Raw genomic sequence first — 23,128 nt, 5'->3', positions numbered from 1 at the left:
TCACACGGAGGGGAAGGCCTCGGTGCACCAACCCGAACAAAACACAGCCTTGACGTCAAGGTGCAAACATTTCCAAAAATTTACACATTAAAAAGTCACACACTGGCCCTTAAGCCACTGCCTCCCAGCCCCCCCGCAGGCTGCCCCTTTCCCCGGTCTGGCTGGAAGGTTCTGGAAGAACCCTCCGGACTCCACGCCACAGCCCTTCTCGTGGCGTCACCACGCTGGGTAGCAGGGTCACAACTCTTAAATAAGCTTCAGAGGTTTTAATTTCAAAAGAAGTGTGCTCGCTCCCTCACTTGTATTGCATAAAAAGAGTCAAAGACATTACAAAGCAGGGACAAGCTTAATTCATCTTTTGAAAGAGATGATTTTTTCATAAAATAATTTGGTTTTATGAGACACCTACTCATAAACACACAGAGGCATGCAGAAAGGCGCTGCGCTCTCCTGCTCCCAGCTGAGCCCACCAGTTGCTGCCTGCTTGTGGGAAACATCAAACAAAGACCCGAAGCACTTTTAAAAAAGCAGAAGCCTTTCACACTAGCTAAACATGGAAGCAGATGGTACATAAAGAGCAATATGGTAACTAACAACCAGTAGTAACCAGTATCATGACTTGGTTAAGAAACATTTGTCTGCTTCTCACAGATTAGTATGCGCTATCATAATTCTCCATCTTAGCAGCCTGCTCCGGGAAGTACTGGAGACCCTCCATCCAACTGGACGAAGTCTTTACTACAATTTAAGCTATTAGCATATTCAGTGATAGACATATGCTAAAACACTTCAAAAATATAGTGAGACAATAGATTTAATGGTAGTTCAGAAATCAATTTGCCATCTTGTGGCCCTAATCTATACTGATCAGCGCCATCCTTTCACAGCTGTGCTATAAGGTTCTGCTACAATGCCTGTAATGTTTCATTAACACTATTTCTGCTCATTAACCAGTTGTGTGGGGTCCCCTCCACTCGCAAAGGGGAACAAACTCCCATCTAAGTCAAGAAGCCTTTATCCCTCCTCTTATTTTATTATGCAACTCACAGTACCAGTCTGGGCAGAGAGGAGCATCTGGCATCTTCAGTTTTTCTGTAGTATGAGGCAGCTCCCCAAAGAAATAGCTCCTAGCACGGCCAGAACCATCCAGTGGTAGCACGGCCTTTGCCAAAAATGCAAGCCATGCTTCTGTGGAAATGTGACAAGGAATCAGAAGTTCAGCATTGTAAGTTTAATAACTTTTGTTCTGGAAACTAAAATCAGATTACATCCACTGAATACAGTGTGGATTTATTTTGGGATATTTTGGGAAGAAGGGCAAAGTGAATGGAGTAGGAAAGTCAAGTACATTTTATGTTGTAAAAACAGGAAAGTGATTCTTTGCTTTTCCTGTCATCTGAAAGTCTTCTTCGTTCTTTTATCAGTAGAAAGTACCATGCTAAAGTAACTGCACTCTATAGTATGTGAGAAAAAGTCAAGCTAATTGTAATCTCATTAAGAAAAGCGTGCCACCCCCCATCCCCGGAAGACAGATGCAGCAGAGTACTATACTATTGCAAAGGCCAAACATCTGTATTTTAATAAGTTAGAAGAAATCCAGATATAGAAGCCATAGAGTCACTGAAATGTTAACAAGTTAATATATTTTAAAGCAAATATAACACAGTGTACACATAAAAGCCATTTAATACAAAGTGAAAATCATTAGATGCACCTACTAATGCAGATTTTTGGTTATTTTCAGCTCTTTCACCAAAACTTGGAAACAATGCTCTTCATTTCAGTTACACCAGGCTAAGTGGTGAAACTGATCTATAGCAAGCAAATCACTGCCTTTTCATCACCTGGGAAAGACAGCACCACTGCAACTGGTAGTCTCTCCAGAAGGGCATCCAAATGAAAGGCTGTGCACATTTGCCCCACTTGCTAAGCTATACAAGAAACCAGACGTGCATTGATTGCTGCTTCTGAATAGTAAAGCTCAGTAAGTGCATCCTTGCTGTACAAAAAAAAAAAAAAAATTAAAGTGACAACATAGAAAACTGGCAACAGATAACCCTGTCTGCCTAAAATATACACATATGATACATAATTATGGACCATGCTTGCCAGTATGTAAGTCTGTTCAGGAGCAAAGCTTTAATTGCACGGATTAAAAAACTGAAAAAATGCTTTTACAGAGCAAAGCATGAGCTTTGGTTTATGCTTAGACAGTGAACACTAAACCTTCCATTTTTATTGTAACATCTATTATGAAAAATGGCTCCTTTCAGTGCTACATGCAACAATTGTTTCTCTGTGCATAAGCACTCCATTCCACACGATGAAATGAAGCTCAGTGTCTTATTCAATGAACTCATTAGCTGTATCTAGACTGGGAATGCATTAAATCTTTATGAAAAGCTACTGAATCACAAAAAGTTTGACTTTTTCCTTCACAATTCCCCAGCCCCCTCCCCCCCCTTTTTAAAATGCTGCATATATAAAAATAACTCCAATATGGCACAAAAGTGGGATTCTCAAGGGAAGGCAAGGGATAAAGGGGCAAAGGGAAGCGTCCACTGGCAACATCAACAAATTGCATAAAGTCCAAGAGGAATTTGCACCCTATACAAAATGAGCTTCCCTGTGTTCCAGTTCTTGGATCCTTTTTGGTCTCAGTCTCTGGTAAGTAGGCTTCAGATCTGTGGGGTGAATATCCTCTGAGCTAGTTTTTTGTTCGATTGTGTTTTGTTCAGGATCACCTGATGGAAGTGCAGAGCTCCTAGCCAGTTTCACAGTATTATCCTGGTGAAGCACAGAGCTAGCACTAGTTGGTGCACAAGCTTTAGCAAAAGAACCCTCTTCATTTTGTTTTGATTTGTTAGAGGGTGGTTTATAAAATGTCCCTGGGGGTGGCTGTAATGTTCTTGGTGCCCTGAAGGCAGCAAGAGAATTGGCATCAGGACCATTCCCTTCTGTTGCTGTCCTTCCTGACCTGACAGAAACAGAATATGGCTTACTAGGAAGAATGGCATTAGCTGAATTGTTACCAATGCTGCACGATGAAGATAAGGCACCTGCAGTTCCACTCTCAAGTGCTCGGTTCTCCTGTGGGACATTAGTCACGATCATTGCTGTCCTTGCTGTGATATCATACTGTTTATATTGCTTGTCCCAAGTTTTTCGCAGCATCTGGGTGTCATAACAAGGAAATCTGCTGCAGGTATTAACAGCAGGGAGTGCCTTCACCTCCGAAACTTCTTCAATAGTAGGGCTTCTGCCAAGTTTCTCTGGACTTACTGCTCCTGCATTTCGTGAATTTCTTTCATTCAAAACACATGGAGGAAGTATTCGGTCTACAGGTAGGCTTACAGGGCGACTAGCTGGTTTTGTCCTTGGAACCCGCAATGGAACTTTGGTAATCTGACGGTTAGGTTTTGCAGGAAATAAGTTAATTTTACAGCTGTCTTCACCCAGAGAAACAAATGAATCATTGTCTCTCTCTGAAGCTGGACTCACAGCATCACCTAAAACACACACAAATAGATGTGACGATCTTTGCACCAAATATAAAGAGAAGTCGGCAAGACTTTTGCCAACAGAATATGAACTTTATTAATAATCCCTTGAGAGTTGGTATTTTAACAGGATAACTGTTTTTAGGTATACCTTGTATATATACTAGGAGTATCCTACTCTAACCAAACATTAGCATTTCAATAGCAGTAAAGGACATACTGTACAGATGTAACCAAGGAAGACACTGAGGAGAAAACAGGCAAAGAGACACTGTACTTTTTTTTTTTTTGGCTGGTGCTTTCCCATCCTTGAATATTTTCAGTTTTAATATGTTGCAGAATGTTGCACTGTTAATGTACAGGACATGACTGAACTGGTAACACCAGCTGAAAATCAGTATAATTAAAAGTGATCATGTATAGTTATTCATAAATAAAGTAGATGAAATCACACCTACATTAAAACAAACCACTGTAGTAGCACAGGCAGATAAACAGAAAAAAAAAAATCTTATAGAAGATTTATAGTTAGGTTAGCAAACCTGGCTTTTTTGGAGCAGAAATATTAATATCCAAAATGCTGGTAGCTGATGATTCTGTCACAGAATTACTCTTTCCAGAGCCTTCTGGTTTAGTTCCAGTGAATGGCAATGATACACATTCTGTGGGAAAACAATGGTCAAAACATGTTAATTGCTGGATATTGGTTTGCAGTAGCACAGTGGATTTCAGAAATCCAATCACAGCATAATTGTCTTTTGTTGTTGTTTTTTTAAAAGGGAGAAACCAAAACACTGTTGTATTCTCTTACCAAATACTTTAAGCTCTGATTCCATAAACACATGTTTCTTGAAAGCCTTTAGAAAGATTTAAGTCTCTGTTCCTCTTACAAAGATAATCAGTATATCAATCAATGATAAGCAGGTTTTATCACTTGCTTCTGTCTAAACTGAAGAGCTGTAGGCACTATAATCTAATGTATCCATGACTGCTTATTCACCCACCCCAAGGCTTAATAAAATCACACTAACCAGTTACAGATGTATCTACTTGTTCTTCTGTATTCTTGCTATTGTTCAATTCCAAAAACAATGCAGCTGTTTCTGAAGCTCTGCTTTCACTTGGAGCTATCAGAATACCCTGTAAACAAAAGTCAGAGCAAACGTAAATGAGAACTCAAGAGGAAAGGCACTCCTTAACAAACCAACCCACAAAGATTTAATAGAAATATGGTCTGGAACACTGAAGCATTTGACACAGAAGTTAAGAAGGCACAGGTAACATTGCAGCAGCACAAGAAAAGTCACTCACTTCCTTTACAGCAACAAACGACTTCCTCTGCTGCTGTGGCTCCCTCTCTTCTGGTGATACAGCAACACTGACTGTAATGGCAGTTTCTTCAGACTGAGATGTGCTCAGAAGTGGTTTCAATGAAACATCAAATATCTTTTCATAGTATGTTATGAGCAGCTCCACTACCCGGGCCTGATAAGGGTAATCCACAAGTGATGACAAAGAAACTGTAGCATCTGTTTGACGTGGCCTGATCAGAGTTGGGCCAAATATTATGCCAAGGTTGCTGGCTGACATTTTATTTTCATCAGACTGTTCTGTAACCCTGCATAAAGAGGGAAAAAAAATCCCAAACCCCAAGAGTTAGGGGGTTTTACTACTTCAGAAATATTTAGACATAATATTTTAATATCTAAAAGAGGCTAAAAGACAATAAAAAAACTGCAGGTGGGTTTGGTAGGCAGGCAGAATCTTCAGTGCAGGTTGCATTTAACAGCAACTTGGACTAAGCACTTCCCACACAGGGTGTTTTTATGTCCTATTTGGTTAATGTTATTTGTGGCTATTTGCATTTCTGAGGTTGGGGAAAAGGACATCTCTCTCATTCTCAGTAATAATACAGCTGTGGCCCAATGTTACCCATTTTTATTGGTAGTCATCAGCTTTGTACATCCTCATCACACATCATCATACAATCCAGCATTTGGAGGACAAGTGAAATATAACTGGAAAATGGTTATTAACAGACATGATACAAGTTTCAATTTTCCATTAATAGCCACCAAATCACTGCCCTATCTGGGTCATATCCTGATTTAAATCATACCTAGGTCCCTGCAGCTGCCACTAGTTACTACTGGCTGACCCCAATGCTAGCACTAGCAGTGAATCAAGAATAAGGGAGCTCAGCTCTTTCCCTCTCTTTCTATTTCATATTCTTCTCTCGCCTGAGAATTCATTACACTAGAAAAAGAAACAGCAACAGAACAATGTCTTTTAAGGCATATATGACTTCTTCCTCTACAGTCATCAAAAGGGTACAAGGGTTTCCTACTACACAGCATGTAGCAGTTTATTTTTCAACTTCAGTTTGCGTTTAAAGTCTTTTCTCACCTGTGAAGGTGTCCAATAAGGTACTGAAGAGTGTTATAGTTTGGTACAGGCAGTTGTTTCAGAAGATCTTTCATTTTAATGATGATCCTATTCAGTTCAATACAGTTTGACTGTCTTGTCTTTGATTTGGGGCTAGCTTGTTTAGCATCCAATTCCTCATTAACAGTCTGGCTTTCTTTTGCAAGTCCAATGAACTCATTGTAAAGCCGAAACAAAATCAAGGGTTCCGGAAGCTGAAGAAATAAGAACGTTTCAGAAACATACTCAAGCCTGAATTTTAACTTCCTTGGTTTCCTTCCTGTTTTTCTTCAACTTTGGTCTAGCATATTTTCTTAGATGAAGACATTGTTTAATCCATGTTCATTAGCTCAAACCACAATTTGTCAAAACCAATCCCAGGTAACTAAAACACTCCTCCCTACACCTTTCTCTGGAAATCTTTTGCTAGCCCTTTCCTGCAATAGCTTCAAGACTAAGCACTTATCAATACAGGTACAGATTTCAAGAAAGTGATTCCTATGAGAAAGGGTGTTACACTGCAATGCACAAATACCATGATAATAGAGCAGTTATTTATTTTTCCAGTCTTTGATAGTGTATTACATGTGGTATTAAGTTTGGTCCATATTCCATTTTTAAATTGGATTTTAGACTATGTAAAATTTGTTTTTAATTGTGATTTAAGTATTCTCTCAGTATGAAAATGAATGTTAATAACAGCAATAAAAAACCAACAAACAACCAAAAGCCCCCAAAAGACAAAAACCTCAAACCTGACCTATTTGCATTGTCCCAGCTTAGACAAAAGCAAAATGTAGGAAGACTAGATAAAAACTCAAAATAATTAGTTTTAATAATTAGTCTTAAATAGGGTTTAACTCAGGATTCTGTCTAAAAATGTCTCAACTGCATGTTTCTACCTAAAAACCACACGAACAGATCAGCTACAAAGGAAGTAATAAGACCAGAAGAAAACATGTTATTTGACTTTTTTTTTTAATTATGAGCCCTATTCAAAATACAACACAGTGCCTCAAACTGGTACCCCAGTATGATGTATATAATGTGCTACCTTTTTACTTGAATAAGTAGGCAGAGTACATATCTGTAATTTTTCAAAAGCACTTAACTTAATGGTGATGATCATAGGATTGGAATGCTCATCTCTGACAGCCAGCATAAGGAAGAGGACAGGACCATGCAGCTAAGGATTGTTCCTTTCAGGGTTAACAAGTTTTCAGAGTGACTCAAGTAATTTCACTGGGCAACATCCCAGCCTCATTTTTTCAGATACATACTAAAACTGTTTTGGAAAACTCAATCATGAAGCTTTAAAGCTCCATTTCAAAAGAAAAAGATGGATAATCCCTCCATAATGAACACATCATCATGACCATTGTGTTTAATGAAGTTTTTGTTAGCATATATTAACAGCAATATATTAGCATCTGCCTGCGCATGGAGGCAAGAATATGGGAATGTTTTAAACTTCACATAAGACAGGTAAATTCGGTAACGGGAAAGGTTTTAAAAATTAAAGCTTCACAACAAGTGTATAAAGAAAAATTAAAGCTTCACAACAAGCGTATAAAGAAAAGCTTGTTCTGTGTACGGTACTAATATTTAAAAAGACATTATGCCCATGTGGAATACAGACTGTAATACCAGCAGCTTTCCCTGCCCCTGTCACAGGCTCCATGTGAACATAAAGAAGCCTACTGCAAACATACAAGGCACTCATTTAATCTTCTGCTGCAGGACTGCTGAAAAGGATTTTTTTTTCTTCTTGTACTGAAGAAATATGCTACACTACTTTGGTTTTCCATCTGACCTCTCAAGTACATACCTGGCGGAGATACAACTTGAGAACATTACTGATATCATGTGCATAGAGTTCTGAGAGCTCAACCAAATCCTTTCCATTTTCAAAAGCTTGACAAAGCTTTTCAACTCTTGATTTGGCTCCATTCACACGATAGATGCCCTGAAATTAAAAGACCAGCACAACTCTATTTTAATTTGAAAGGCAAGTGTAAACCACAGATGATATCAACAGCACAGCATTAACATGTTAGATTTTTTTTTTTAGAAGCAGATTTTCATACTTAAGTTTCATAAACAAACTTGAGCATACCTTGACATTCAGCGCTCTGCTTTCAATTTCTGACGTACACTTTTTGATGATGAAAGGAATGCCATCGGGAACATTTTTAGCAGCTTGAGCAAATTCCACTCCAAACAAGTGAAGCCTTCCATGAAGTTTTTTGTGCCCACATTGAATAGCTAAAGTCTCTAAACATTTTTTATGGCATGCAAGTGAACACTATGGGGAGGAAAAAAAGCACATGGTTTGATACACTCTGACACTCTAAGAAATATCTCTGCTGTCTGTCACCCCACATGTGAGCAAAAGGAAAGATTCATTAGTCTGTTGTGCTTTTGCTTTGAGTTCATGATGATTCTACAAGCCACAAAGTTTGTACTTTTTATACAGAAAAATAATGCAAAACTCCCGACTTTACATAAATCCCAAGCAGCAATTTAAACTACTTTTCAGCTTACCTCCTCACATTCAGCTCCGTGAAATACCACTAAGCTGTCACATTCTCTGCATTTAGATGGAGCTCTCAGCTTCCGTAGTTTGTGCGTTTGTGCTGCTTTGGACATATTAGTGTTTCTAAAAGGTCCTGGAGAATTTGCAGTTTCAGATGTCAGATCATTTAAACCTGGAGAGAATTTCTCTGTTACAGTCATTCTAATATCTACTACTGGAATAGGGTATTTGTGCTGATTTTTTAGAACCATGCTGCAGAACACAGAATTCTGCAAGTAATAGCAACTATCAAAGTAATCAAAAACATTTCAATCACAAGGAAGCAAAACAATGTTACAGTTTACATAATGGACACATTAACTATCAAATAATCTTACATAAAAGTGGAATCAAACAATCAGTTTTGCATTTTTAAATATTTCAGTTTTCTACAGTATTAATGGCATGTGGAAGTATTAGGACATTTAATTCCAACTGCCCTGCAGTTTAGGCAACTATTCATGAAAGTTTCATTCTATGTATTTCAAAATCCTGGACTAGAGGATGAAAGACGACATTATGGTTTGGCCTGTAGTGTTTCTGAAATACTTAAAAAAGAATACTTTGCAGCAGGGGAAGAATTAACACACGCTCACAGCAGAATCCATATAAAATAAAAAACAAACACTGATTCTCAGTCTCCTATGATAACATAAAAATATTTTCCAGAGGATTCTAAAACAGAGTAGCAACTGGTGCTTTTTGTGACGATTTTTTTTTCAAGCAATTTACTTAAAATGCTATCAAGAACTCTGTGAACCAAACTCATTTGTTTTACAGATGAAAACTTAAAATTAACACATAGAGTTAATTGCCCAGAAAGCTTCTTAAAAGCTCAAGTATTGACTAAACAATACCACTCCAAGTGAAAGTTTGCATTCATTAACATGTTGCCATACTTGAAATCTGGATCTAAATTAGTGTTGTTAACCACAGGCTCATTCCTAGAAGGCAAAGTATACATTTATGAAATAAGGACTAACTGAAGAATTTCCTAAAGGCTTTACTGAGCAAGTGCCACAAACATTTCGGAAATAGTTTGTAAGTACTGCAGACATCCCATAGAACTATTTCTGATAATCCAGTTATTCAGGTTTTAGTACCTGTGGCAACATTGTCTTTATACAGCCAAAATTCATTTGAAAATTAGAAATGATCTGGTGAAATCTGGGACAGACATTACCAGACTTGCTTATCTAAGTTGAAAAGGGTAAAATCTCAGTTATTACCCTAAACATCTGGATCCACTTTTTTCCAATTTGCAAATTACCAACTCTCTGTATCTGTGCATCTCACTTCGAATTTTCCAAGTGATCTTACATACCTCATTGCCATGCAGCTAATTTTAAATGCAAATGTCTGGAGGGAATGGATAGTGGATCATTTATGTTTACCTCAGGAGGGTGAAGACACTAGAAATGTTCAAAGGCTGCCCATATAGTTAATCTAAATGCATGAAGACAATTCTGCACCACCTCATTAAAATGACCTGAACATTATTCTTCAGTTCTCAACCTCAAGTGGATGCACACTGTATTGAAAAGCAATGCTGCTGGTAATCACAGCCTTGTTAATGTACTTTTCTTAAGCACATTAAAAGGAAAGCCACACTCTACAACAAAAAGCATCTTCTGGGGACTTCAGGTATGGAAACAACATTACCGCAGTCTGAAGGAGATGGTGGCTCTCTTTCATCAAGATCATCTGCAGATGACATAGTACCAGTGGAAGGTGTTCGGGGAAGTCGTCTTTTAAAATCCCCTAGCAGATGAGAAAAATTTTCAGGAAGCTGTAAGCATCAGTTCCACCCCACTGCTAATTTTCATTATAGGCTCTGTCCAACCCTTGCTAAACTAACAACGATGTCTTCGTTAATGTAAAACAGTCCAAAGAAAAAGACTTCAAAATTGTATAGCAGTGAGGGCAGCTGTACCTGGGCTAGCAGATGGAGAATCCATGGATCGTGACTCACTGCTTCCCCCCGCACTTTCAGAATCACTGCACATTCCTCCACTCTGGTTGCCAACTGACCATGATCTGAATGGTGGTGGCCCTCGCATTGCTTTTGAAAAGAAAATCCGCAAATTCCAAGTGTCAAGGACAAAATTACATTATTTTCTTTTTATTTAAAGACTAACTATGATTATATTAAAAATAGGAAAATATTGCAGAAGTTACACAAACATGCAATATAGTGAAAAAAACACAGCATATATTCCTGTAAAAGTTTCAGGATGCAAGAAAAAGAATTTCAGAAACTAGAAACTTGTACTTTTGCAAAAGACCTGACATCAATGTAGTATTTACAAAACCAATGAATTAAATTGCTACAGTTAATTGAAATAGTTTAGTACACTGCACTTGACAATACTAGCTGTTTGAATTGCATTTCACCTTTCTTGTCAAAGAATCTAGGTATACATACAGGCAGTTTTCCATTTGTCCTTACGCTCAAGTACATAACTGTTTTTATAGGTTTCGAACTTTAAAAATACATTTTTAACCCTTTCAATGCTACATTTCTGACAGAGAGACATCAAGCACCTGTTTTTGTCTGGTATTTTTATTTAGAGACTGAACTCCAGATGAAATACAGAAGAACCACCTTGGATATCTGTGCTGCTGGAAGATCTCTTCTCTCCAATCTTTTGTGAACGATGATAAATTGGGCTTCCCACATCATCTAAGGTCTGAGCAGGAAAGTCTCCTGAACACTGAGATAAGTTACCATGTGACGTATGGACACTGTTGGTTGATTGCTTATTAAAAACCCTTCAGAAAGAATAAAGTAATTTGAAGAGTGATTAAGATAGAATTAAATGAAAAGCAATGTATTTTTTTTATCCCTGGGCACTAAAAATGCTTTAATTGCTGTTCATGAACATACATATTTGACATGTAATTATTAAAGCCGAAGTTAAAAAAAAAAAAAGTGGCAATTTATTTTTAATTAAACATGTGCAATTTCCCAGTCTTCCCTCCCCCCTGCCCCATAAATCAGCTTTTCCACATCTCTGCAAGGTATTATGACTGTTGTTTTGCGGACTTCGAAAAAACAGTAAATCTGTTCATCTAAAGATCACAATAATTCAGAGGCTATTGCATCCTACTTTCGGAAGAAAGCATAAAATATTCTCTGCCCAGCCATCAGGACCATTCACCTATAAACATACAGGCATTAAAATGCTGTGCTTTTTTAAAAGCACAGAAAATATTTTGAAGCTGCCAGAGAGCTTATAGTGAGTCCATTGTGAAAATCTGCTCTCAAGATAAGGACAGAAAACTGTTAACAGTAATTAATCTAAAATGCTGAAGCACCCTGTGGACAAAATGGCCTGCTAGCCAAGTTTAGCAGTCAGGAAGCTGTTCCTTAACCAGTTCTACCCTATCCAGCTGAAGGAAATAAAGACTTAAAACATTATCATTTGCATTTGTCCAAGCTACTGTCCCTTAAATAAATGCAGACCTAAATAATAAAAATGATCACTTCAAGTACAGGAAGAATCACAAGGCCATGTCAAAGAAAACAAAAGGTGGGGAGAGGGGAGGAGAAAAAACACACTCCTATAAATCTTAAGCAGTAAATAGCTGGAAGAGCACACAAAGAGTGTGAAATTTCATGCTCATCAGTTTCTCAGGGAGCTGCATAGTTAAATCCTCCTAAGTCAAAGTTTATGAGTATAGCCTAAATCAGTCTTAAAAGGCAGGAAATTTACAGACAAGAACTAAGAATCTCAGCTTTAACTTTGAATTTCCTGGCTTTTGTTGATAGAAGTCTGACTCAAGCTTTAGGTTTTTTGTATTTAGTTTCCTTTGAAAGACCATGACGACACTTTCCTGTAGAACTGTGAAACACACAGATTAGAATGGATATTATGGTACTTTAGTGCCAAGATGACTATTTTACAACAAGTTAAAGGTGGAAAAGTGTTTGGCATACTGACAGGAGGAGCAGTCTTTGTCTTGTAGTCTTTACTTCCACATTAGCTGTATCTTTAATAGATTAACAGTAAAAACTGCCATTTCATACAGGTTGGAAAAAAATAATTAAGTTATAACACAGGGATATGTGGACTCTCAACTTTTTTTTAGTCACATGAGACAGAAATCAAGCAACACTTCCTGCCAAAAAGTTGCCAAATGTAAACAACATGAAAGAAGGTAGTGTAGCAGCAAGGCCTGCAGAAGAAGAAAACTACCTCCTCAGACTTTCTAAACTGATTGTCAAACACTGCCACACCACGCTACAGAGTGTAAAATTTACATTTTTCATATTAACCAGTATCTACATTAAAACAGGAACAAGTCAATTCTTGCACAACAATTGTCAATGTTCTAGCAAGTCTTATTACACAAAATGACATTCTGCTTCAGAATTTAAAGTCAGGTTTTAATGTCAACATTATGTGTAATCTACCAAAAGATGAGTCAAAGAAATAGAGAATGGTAAAGCATGGTAAAACACCAGGATTCATTTAATATCTCCAAAAATATTGTTTTACTGGTTAAACACATGTGCCTAGCATTTAATTCTAAACCAAGCAAATGCCACCTGTAGTTTGGGACTCACCCATCAACCTGGGAACTCTGGGTTTCAAAAGAACCTGATTCAATAGGAACACCTTCCTTTGGCAAACTTTTCACAAACTCTGAATACTGCTGACCAGGGTCATAGAGTTTGGCACTCTCACAGAGGGATTGGCAGTTAACTGGAAGAGATACAACCTGAGCATGCTGCAGCTGGAACAGGTTAACTGTTGCCTGTTAGGAGAAAAAAAAAAAATTCAGTATTTGTAGATTGTTTACTAGATATTTCACTTGCACTTTGCTCAACCCAAATTAATATCCCAACAGAAAATTATTTAAACAATAAGACTACAAAAATTCTAGAAAATAGTAACATTTGTAGGTATAGACTTTGTGCAAGATTCCTGAAAGTCAACTGCAAAAACTTCATCTGTAGTATAGATACCAGTATTCCTTTTCTCTCTGGGTTACTGAATCCTCCAGGTAGCAAAGGCAATTCCAATGGCTTCCCACTTTGGGTTGATCAAGATAAACAGCAAGGTTTTTTGCTACCAAAAAGGCATTTTTCATGCTCTGGAGGGAATTCTAGTCACAACTACAATGATGAAGTGGTTGGAGTTCCAAACCTAGATGAGCTTCATATCACCTTAAGACAAGAAATGGACAAAACTCCTTGTCCCAACAGAACAGATTAACTGAACACTTTCTTTGTTAAATTACATAAAACTTCTAAAATATTTTATCACAAGGCAGAGACCAGGGAAGGGGACACTGCATGGGTGCTTCTTCAGCTTTGGGGTTGCAAAGTAGTTTGCAATGTAGATATACTTGAACTGACAAGTTTGTCTAGACTGTCTACTGGTCTTATGGGTTGTTTTTTAGGTTGCTTGAGGATGAAGCATGTGTATATATTTGGTTTCCACCCCCCCCCCCCAAATTAAATTGTCTTTGTCTCATCTAGAAAAAGTACACATCTATTGGCATAATGTGCTCTTAAAGCTTTTTTAAAAACCTGTGTATGTAGATATACTGTAGATATACACGATCCTTTGTTTATTTACACGCAGTAAATTAATACATTAAATTAGTCACAACAGGTCCTGTAATAACTGAGACTGTCATCAAGATTAGCAGGCTCCATACTGCTATTGCATTAATGTCCATTCTGTTCATGAGCCAATCATCTTTGCTTATGCACTAATGAAAACAATGGAAACAGGGAGCTGTACTCTTAAGCAACAGAGTAACAGTACTGCCATCAATATTCTTCGATTTTACATGAATTGCATAGTCAGGGTCTTGCAAGGCAACAGGTCATAAAAACCCCCAAACCATTCAAGACATGTAACACCCTACCCGCCTCTTTTTTTTAAACCCCTAACAGAAAGAGAACACCACAAACATATTAAAAGTTTTCCTTCTTTTTCTATTGGCTTGACCTCTGTCCTTTGAAAACTTTCTATTTTAAGCAGTTAACACTGTAGATGGGGCTTTCTCTTAGTCTTAATGATATTTATATATCTGTGCCAAACATATTTTAAAAAGCATGCTTACAGCTTTAAGAGTAAGATCACACTGGTAAATAAGCTCCCGAAGCTGTGTTAAGACATCACTTTTAAAGCTTTCCAAATCATTTCTTTTTTCTTCAACCTCTGCCATGCTTGCTTTATAGTGTTCATTGGCCTCTTCAGCCTAGAGAAAACACAAGTATAAAGGGTGTATGGACTACAGACAGGCCTTGATATTAGAAGCAAGAAAAAAACCCCACCAAGATGCTTGTAATTGGAGATTCCCATTCAGGATAAAAGCCCAAAAGAGCATAGCATGATTAAAGTTAAGAATTATGAACAGAACGCTTGCTTGAATATTCCCATTGTGAAAGCCTGAGTAAAACCAGTGTAGGCGTAACTGTAAAAGCAAGGAAGAACTCTTACTTTTTGAAGAGCTTCCTCTTCTAGCCTTCGTTTTTTTTCAAGTTGCTTGCTGAAATCTTTCACAAAGCTTCCACTTGAGCTAAGATGTTCCTCCTCAGCACGAGCAGTGCAGGATTTTGCCTTCTCATACTCATCTTGACGCTGTGCATATAGCAATTTTGCTTTTCTTAGAGCAGCTTCCAGCTCTTGCTGCAGAATGCAACAAAAGGAAAGACACAAAAGACTTAATGATTTTAATTTTCCAGTTATTTAATGTGATGTTTAAAGAGGCTGTTACACACAGGTCTGTACGCTGCAGTTCAAAGTACATAGTCAGAGAATGATACAAATACAAGCATGTCATGAAATTGACAGTTACATACTACATCCAATAAGCCCTATAGATTCCACATGTGAAATTAAGTGCATAACAGCCTAGTTTGAAAGTTTTGTCCTTTTTAAGAATTTTAGATTGAACATTGTTAGATACGAAAGAAATACCAACCATTTTCTTCTGTTCTCGCTGCCAAAGCTCCTTGATATCTTTCCTTTGTCTATCCAACTCATTTTTCCTTCCGAGAAGAGGCTAGATAGGAAACATTAATAGAGTACATAAAAGGCTTATAGGCTGCAAGTTTCGTCTTTTGAATAAATCTGTGCTGTTACAGAACTTCTTAAAAACTGAAACAATATCTTTGTCTTTTTCTTTAAGCTTACCTGCACAAATTTGTTAGACTGGAGAGCAGCAGCTGTTTGTTGCCAAAGTTGATTGTTCTCAATATCATTTTGAAAAGCATTAATGAATATTGATTGGAATGGCATATAATCCTAAAATTACACACAACAAAACATTAATGTTCTAGGTAAGGTGGAGGTATGCTGACATTCTAAATGTCTGTATAGTTGAACTACATTTTCAATTAATTTAGTAAGGTATTATATGTCTGTGGAAGTCTGAGTTAGGTCTGAATATAGGAAAGGAGTAATTCCTCAGCTATGCTTCATCTTACTAAGAAAACACTCTGAAAGAGAAGTCTACAAGTCCAAATCACAAAGCATACAAGATATTAGACAGAAAAAAAGCATATTGTGAAAACTACAAAGCTATTCTGCATTTTCAACAAAAATAAATGTATATATCCAAATTTCCATAGGAGATGGGAAGACATAAAATACAGCAGATGTTTTAACCAGTGATTTACAGTATAAATCAATTCTGTATCAACTTAAAAATCCATTCCTCAACATCCCCAAAGTTTTACTTTTGGGCAAGGCATCCAATACATATTTAAGACTTTAAAATAAAGCCCCTACGATGTACTCACCTGGTGTCCAACAACAGCTTTAGCGGTTTCAGCCATTTTTGCTAGGTTTTTAGCACACTCCACTTCTGTTAAAAAAAATAAAAAAAAAATTAAAAAAAAATCACAGTTACTGTTTACACTAACAGTTGTACCACATGCTAAATAAATGCTTTTTACATTTTTCGTCTAACAGATAGGCTACAGAGGGGCCCACCTTCACTTTGTTTCAGGCCTTTAATTACAGGAAATGTGCAATAGTTCTGTCCACTTCAGTGGAACAGCTACTAATTTAGAAATCACATTATTGACAGTCTGCAGCACAGAGGCCTGACAACAGATTTAATTTCATCATGACAAAGCTGATTAAATGCCAGAAAGAGCCACTCACCCAAGCTAAGCTTTTTCTCTACCCATGCAACTACATCCTTGGTATATTTTGACCATGCTTTAGCATAGGACAGAGCCGATTCAATTCCACTGTCATTTCTTAGGAGCATGCTATCAACCTCCTCTGCTCGAAGATGTCCTGAAAATAAAGCATCGAACACAAAGAAGTGAATTTTAGACATGACCACACACTGAGAGCAAAGCCAGTATTAGCCAACTGTGAATGCTTAAGCAGCTCTGATCTTGAGTTGGTCTTTAATGCTAGTTGATTCTAAACAGGACTGACAGAGGTTTTAGAACAAATTAAAGGGCCACAGTATTTTACCTGAAGTAGTCATATGGTCAGCATAACTTTCTTTAAGAAAGTGACCCAACAAATCACCAATCATATGATGACATAGAGAAGTGCTTCAGGCTGTGGTTCTTCCCCCTCCCACCCCGAAAAGCAGCCCAGGTTGGTCATTCACAAAAGCATACAACCTCTGCAATAGCATATTTTTTTACAGTGAAGTTTTAATGGCAGCATAGGTGTAAAAAAGTGACCAAGCAACTTACTTATAACATTTTAGAAGATGAAAACACAGATACAGAATGGCGTTTATTAATATTAATGACCTACCTTGAATATCATCCCTCTCATGCAGTGAGCCCCCAGATTCCACAGAAAGATTCTCAAAAGACTGGTGTACAAGAAACAAAACATTAAGTTAGCAAAGAAAAGCTCTCACTGGAACTGACAGCCTAACAAAATAAAAGGCATCATCCGCCCCTTTCTCTTTTTGCAGATAAAGCAACAAACTGTACTGTAACTCCCTCTCATCTAAGGCACAATACCTTCTAAGCTCCCATAGCTGTCAACTGAGACATAACAAATAGCAAGGAATCATTCTATACCTTTAAATCAACAATCTTGAAAGGCTGTGATGAAAGAGTTAATTGTTTAACAAATCAGGTTAAGTGACCTCCAGATTTTTTTAGATCCCTACCTATCTTTTAAAAAGCATTTCATACAGACCTAATGTCATATACATATAACACACACCATTCTACAAGCCATTAGAATCCTGTATTTCTTCCTCAAGGGAATAAAGTTACCATTTCTCCTAAATTACTTGGTGTGCACTGTAGGCACAACAGCTGACTAGCAACACTTGCCAACGAAGCCCTGACAATCAGTACAACCTGACAGAATTTAATCCAATAATAAAAGGAATTTAGCACAAGATTTCATCCCTACCTTTGTCCTCCTGCTGCATGTTGCTACCCCTTTAACTGTGCAAGCTGAACTATTTGTAGGACTGTGCTGTAAACCAGGCCGCTGAACAAATTTAAATGAATAAGAAGCTTACCTAGTAAACATCACACCCTTTAAAAAAAAAAACAACAACCAAAAAAAACACCTAACAAAACCCAACATAACCCTACATCATTTTAAATGAATAAACTACTCTTGTAACCATCACACCCTTTAAAAAAAAAAAAAACAAAACACACCTAACAAAACCCAACATAACCCTACATCATTTTAAATGAATAAACTACTCTTGAAAACTCGGAAGCAGAGAGCAGGCAGAAGACAAGGCCGAGACATAGCTGCAAAGTGGCCTTAAGCTTTACAAGAACAGCTTGTTTCCATTTTAGACTTAGGTACCGCTTTATTTTCAGGCTTACAGCTAAAATAGAGCACAGTAACAATGATGCAAGTAGTTCTTTTTTGTTTGTTTGTTTTCTTAAATGTAAATGGAAACTGATCATAAATCACACAAAAATCCTTCAATCATCATTGTTTACTTCACAGCAAAAGCAGCTTTCCATATACCAAAATATGCAAGGTATTAATCATCAATTACATTGAACAGAATCCAACTACAGTCTAAGGACCAGCTCCATTCCTAAGAAAGCAAAATACCAGTACAATTGCTGTTTAGTAAAAGAGAGTTTCAGTAAAATGGAAGGGCTTTTTCAGAACAGGTGGAAAATCCATCCAAAGCTGTCTAACAACCAAATGGTAAAAAAAAAATAAAATAATCTGAATTGAGAGATGGATCAATATTTGGTTGCACAGAAAGCCTGAACATTCCTAGATTTAGTTCTGATTTAGGTATAAAGTATTATTGTCTTCAATTAGATTTTAAAGTGGCATACAGTTGTTAGGGAAGAACAAGTAAGAGGGAAAACCCCATACTTTATATTAACTCAGGAGGCACTTAAAAGTTCTGGTCCTAAAAATTATTTCCCATTCTAAAAGACTTAAATCATTTTAGTCCTGAGAACTGTTCACTCCTTTCCAGTAATTCAGGCACACAGTCTAGTTAGGGCAGCTAATCAATGCTCATTCATCCATCTATATTCACCCACTGTAAATATGTAATACCACATTTTAAAAGCAAGTACATGAACAACTACTTTTACTTATGTCCTACAACTTATTACCATAACTTGACCCATATAGCTTGCCCCCTCAAGCATCCAGTGACTCATCCCAGTCAGCCTAGCAAAAATAAATAAAAAAAAGCCTGACTTCTAGACAGATTTCACTTCTCAACTTCAACCAGTCTCTTCTGCCTTTTTTCCCCCATTACTCAAGAACTCTCACCCTGACAGAGGCAAATCTCTGCACACGTTTTGAAAATTTTATCCTTCTCCTTTATTATGCTCTCAGATCTACATAGTGTCAAATCACATTCAAATAGCTTGTTGAGTAACAAAAGGTCAGACATGCCTGTCTCGTCTCTTCCAATGTATTCTAAAGCTCTTCTGTTTTTAATTAAGAAATACCTTTGCTTCCACCTTGTACTTCTGGTTGTACTACAAGGGCTAAAATGAGAACAATTACATTTGCTAAGAGGGGGTATACATATCATTTAACTTAAGCTTCCAAGTGGAATGTCTGAACTAAAGAATGTAGACTCCCCTGCAGTCAAGAGAAGCAAGATCAGCCCCCACCCTCCTTAGAGCAAATCCTCAACAGCTCAGTAAGGGAGGTCCCCAACTTAACAGGCAATTAAAAGCTCTCTCCTTAATTAACCCTCAAAGCATTTACATATTAAATTCTACCAAAATGTTATGCTCTAATATTTCTAAGATACAGCTAGCTGCTACATTCAACCACTGAATGTACACACCTACAGGAATGAAAACTTAATACAGCTACTTCAGTATTTTGCATTTAACTCCTAACACTCAACACCTAGTTGGCCTCCAAATTGCTCTCTGAATTGCAAATCAAAGTGAAATGCTTCATCTGTTAAATGTGTATTTATCTGCCTGAATGAAAATGCACTTAAATTTAAGACAGATTTCCAAGAAATTGAACCATATTATCCTACCTGCTCCAAAATTTATAGTTGTTCCCTTCCACATTAGGAAAAGCAAATGACACTACAAAAAAGGACTTTTAAATATAAGCTGGCGACTTCTGGAGCATCTAGAATAGAATTCCTTCTTCATCTCGCTATATTCTAATTTGCCCTTGGTCTTCCCCAACCCCCATGTTCAGAAGAGTGATCTTTTAGCCAGGCATTCACTTTCACAATACAATATATTGGACCATCTCATTCCAGGAACGTGATGCTTTTGCATTGCAAAGCCATTACAAGATTAAAATGTTGGCAAATTCAGCGCCTTCCTTCTGCTGGTGAACTGAATAGCTGAAATAGTATTTGTTCAAATCATCTCATTTAAGTTACATAAGATGCTGGCTTCTATGTTATTTTATTTCGTACTTTTCATCAGCAACCTAATAATCTGATTCTAAGTCTGCTGGAACCAGTTTTCCAAGCAGCCTCCTTCCCCTCCATGTTGTTTGCAAACATGAGTTTTGCTGCAGCTACAGAAGTAGAACTTCTGTGATCATCCATCTTTCACATGTGTGTTATCAAACATAGTGAAAATTTAAAAAGACTACTCAGCTGTAGCTGCAGAGCATTGCTATGATCAAGCCTGTGTCAAAGAATGCGAAGCCTTAAGTACATTTCAATGAAGCCTTTAAACAAACCCACAATCTAAAATTTTTAACCTCGCTACAATTTAGCTTGTCATACACACCAATTATCAGTTGCATTTTCCTTGCATGTAACTTTTAATTTGACTTGATTTACTTGAAAGTCTGCTTCTAGATACACAAAAATTCATAACAGAATTTGGTACTGAGCATTTTTTAATCTCACCTTCGAAGTGTTTGAAGGGGAGTTTAAAACGCTAATGTTTTTCTTTGACAACCTATAAGTTGACAGTGCTATTTCAGCTCTCTTAGTGAATTGTTGTTGAAACAGCTACAGCACAAACTGGGCTCCGGAAGAAGAAAAGGTTATTTTGTAATGAATATTAGTCTTTAAAAGCCCAAAAGAGGTCATTAAATCTTTAGCTTCTAGGTCTAACAGGTCTATTTAACTACTTCAGCATGCAAATCATTCAAGTATCTTACTTTTAAGTATTTAGTTCTTTTCACTTTAACAATTTAAAAATCTGAAATACAATTGCAGTAGGTTATCATTTATATATTTGAGCGCTAGCCCTGTTGAGTCATCACTAGCATTCAGAACTGAGAATACATTCAAGTATCCAAAACCCTGAATGCATTTTTTTCATGGGTTTAATCTTGTTTTAACACTCAGTGTCCCAGCCCCATGAAGCACAGAGTTTCAGTGGAAGTGAAAATCTCCTTTAAAAGATATCATTCCACACTCCAAGAGAACGTGTTTAGCCTACCCGACTTCTCCGAGATACAGGAAGTCCCAATGACGAGCCATTGTCTACATCTCCCATAAGGAAGTCTGAAACACTGCCAGAAAAACAAAGAATTGTGTTACTTCATTACTTTACCTCACCAAGCAATTTCAGATCACAGAGAACAAAAATTCAGAGAGTGTTTCTAATATCCTTTAAAAGTTCTGCAAATAATTTTTAGAAGTAGTCTTATATTCCCTGCAATTTCTATACCATCATTTTCCTTGTTAAGAAAAAAAACAAAACCCCAAAACACCCAAACAAAGCAGTAAACTTGTTCTGGATGAGATTAATTTAAATTAGTTTATCAGATAATATTTGTACAAAAGAAAACTAAAGTTTTTGTTGTTGTTGTTTAATTTGATTCAGCTCCACTGAGCTCTTTAAAAACTCCTTCTGGATTCCAACTTACACGTTTCCAAAGGTGAATGCCAACGTTTCAATGGAAGAAAATATTTCACTGAAGAGTTCTCTCTTGTTTTCTTCGTTAACTTCTTTGAAGTTCACCGCTTAGGAAAAAAAATTAAAACCAATGGGTGAGAGGTGGGGTCAATCAAGCAAGTTTACTAGGCCTCAAGACAAATTTTATACACAAAGTCTCCTACAGAACATGCAACATTATACTTTTCTGAACAATTGAAATAACACAGTTTTAAAGAAGATTAGTAATAAAGTAAACACTAAAGGAAAGAAATTAACACAATCCAGATGCTTCCCACAATGAAATCAGACTACCCTTTCACTTCCTATATCTTCCCACTTAAGAAGCAGCTTTGTGTGGGAACACGATGGTAACGTGAGGGGAAGAGAAAAACAGTCATTTACCAGCAAGAGTCAAATCACACAACAGCAGCAGCAACACCCAAAGTTGCTCAGAAATGCAGCCAAATATTTGAAAAACTGTTTCTTGTCTGGGCAGAAGTTTCAGAATTCAGAACAGGAGCAGTAGTTTATGGGGGTGTCCCCCCCTCCGACTGTATCTGATCCTATGTATCCATCCCAAACACAGGATTTCTGGCTTGAGTACAAACAGAAAGCCACCAAAAGGTAGTGTCCACTGCAAAACCCTTTAATTATTAGCTCCGCAGTCTGGCAAAAGCCCTTCAGTTTTGCCTGTTAAAAGTGGGGAAAAAACTCAGCGTAACTATCGTTGTTCCAAAATACGAAGAGGAGTGCTCCTGGACAAACTATATGGTTTAAACTGGTTATCAAGACAAGTATTTAGCCACTCAACACTGAGCTTTTAACATGCTTCCATGACAAACTGGAATAATGAGACAAGAAGAATGATTCATCCAGAGTTTCTATTAACAACTACTGGACAAGCGGGAGGAGAGAGAAAGGAAAAGGCAGAAAGCACAACCATTTTTGCCTGTTTCCAGCTTAACTTCTTGTTCATTGGTGACTGGGAAATTTTTTGTAGAAAAGTCGCATACACTCCTTTGTGCCAAAGCTGAGCCCTCTGGATGGAAGTTTTCCCAATTTTACATTGTGAGAAGCGACAATTTCACATTAGTATTTATTTTTTAAAAGTTTAATTTTTTTAAGCAATGCAATATTATTAAATATCTAGATGCCTAAGTTACACTTATGTTCATCTGTTTCAGAGATACTGCAATGACACATACAGCTATTCACCCCTAATTCATCACTTTTTGCAAGAACTGTGACAATGTTAATTTATGTATACTCCTTACATTTCAAGTGTAAGTATGGAAATAATGGACTGCAATCATTTCTAGAAGTAGCAAAAATTAAATCACATTAAAT

General features: G+C 37.2%; 1 protein-coding gene across 6 annotated transcripts in view; it reads right to left on the bottom strand.

Moving 5' to 3' along the window:
• Positions 1–1,626: 1,626 nt before the first annotated feature.
• Positions 1,627–23,128, bottom strand: part of ARHGAP29 (Rho GTPase activating protein 29) — a 54,744-nt gene continuing 33,242 nt past the window's right edge. For 2 of the 6 annotated variants that reach the window (XM_030032594.2, XM_030032599.2), the window contains 21 exons: positions 21,771–21,867; positions 21,341–21,413; positions 17,250–17,310; positions 16,632–16,769; positions 16,265–16,329; positions 15,657–15,767; positions 15,445–15,525; positions 14,961–15,149; positions 14,581–14,718; positions 13,070–13,260; positions 11,102–11,271; positions 10,433–10,561; positions 10,162–10,260; positions 8,469–8,632; positions 8,041–8,229; positions 7,753–7,890; positions 5,907–6,139; positions 4,812–5,118; positions 4,532–4,640; positions 4,043–4,162; positions 1,627–3,509 (listed from right to left, as the gene is read on the bottom strand). In XM_030032594.2, coding sequence (XP_029888454.1) covers positions 2,608–3,509; positions 4,043–4,162; positions 4,532–4,640; positions 4,812–5,118; positions 5,907–6,139; positions 7,753–7,890; positions 8,041–8,229; positions 8,469–8,632; positions 10,162–10,260; positions 10,433–10,561; positions 11,102–11,271; positions 13,070–13,260; positions 14,581–14,718; positions 14,961–15,149; positions 15,445–15,525; positions 15,657–15,767; positions 16,265–16,329; positions 16,632–16,769; positions 17,250–17,310; positions 21,341–21,413; positions 21,771–21,867 — 3,704 coding nt within the window. In that variant the 3' untranslated portion in view covers positions 1,627–2,607. Of the gene's footprint in view, positions 3,510–4,042; positions 4,163–4,531; positions 4,641–4,811; positions 5,119–5,906; positions 6,140–7,752; positions 7,891–8,040; positions 8,230–8,468; positions 8,633–10,161; positions 10,261–10,432; positions 10,562–11,101; positions 11,272–13,069; positions 13,261–14,580; positions 14,719–14,960; positions 15,150–15,444; positions 15,526–15,656; positions 15,768–16,264; positions 16,330–16,457; positions 16,525–16,631; positions 16,770–17,249; positions 17,311–21,340; positions 21,414–21,770; positions 21,868–23,128 lie in introns of those variants that run through there. The other 4 variants (XM_030032598.2, XM_030032596.2, XM_030032595.2 and 1 more) reach the window with 4 other exon arrangements.

Source organism: Aquila chrysaetos, chromosome 12, assembly GCF_900496995.4.
Source record: "Aquila chrysaetos chrysaetos chromosome 12, bAquChr1.4, whole genome shotgun sequence".
Lineage (NCBI taxonomy): Eukaryota > Metazoa > Chordata > Aves > Accipitriformes > Accipitridae > Aquila > Aquila chrysaetos.
Note: the sequence above shows the minus strand (reverse complement) of the source record. Positions and strands in the feature narration are given on the sequence as shown.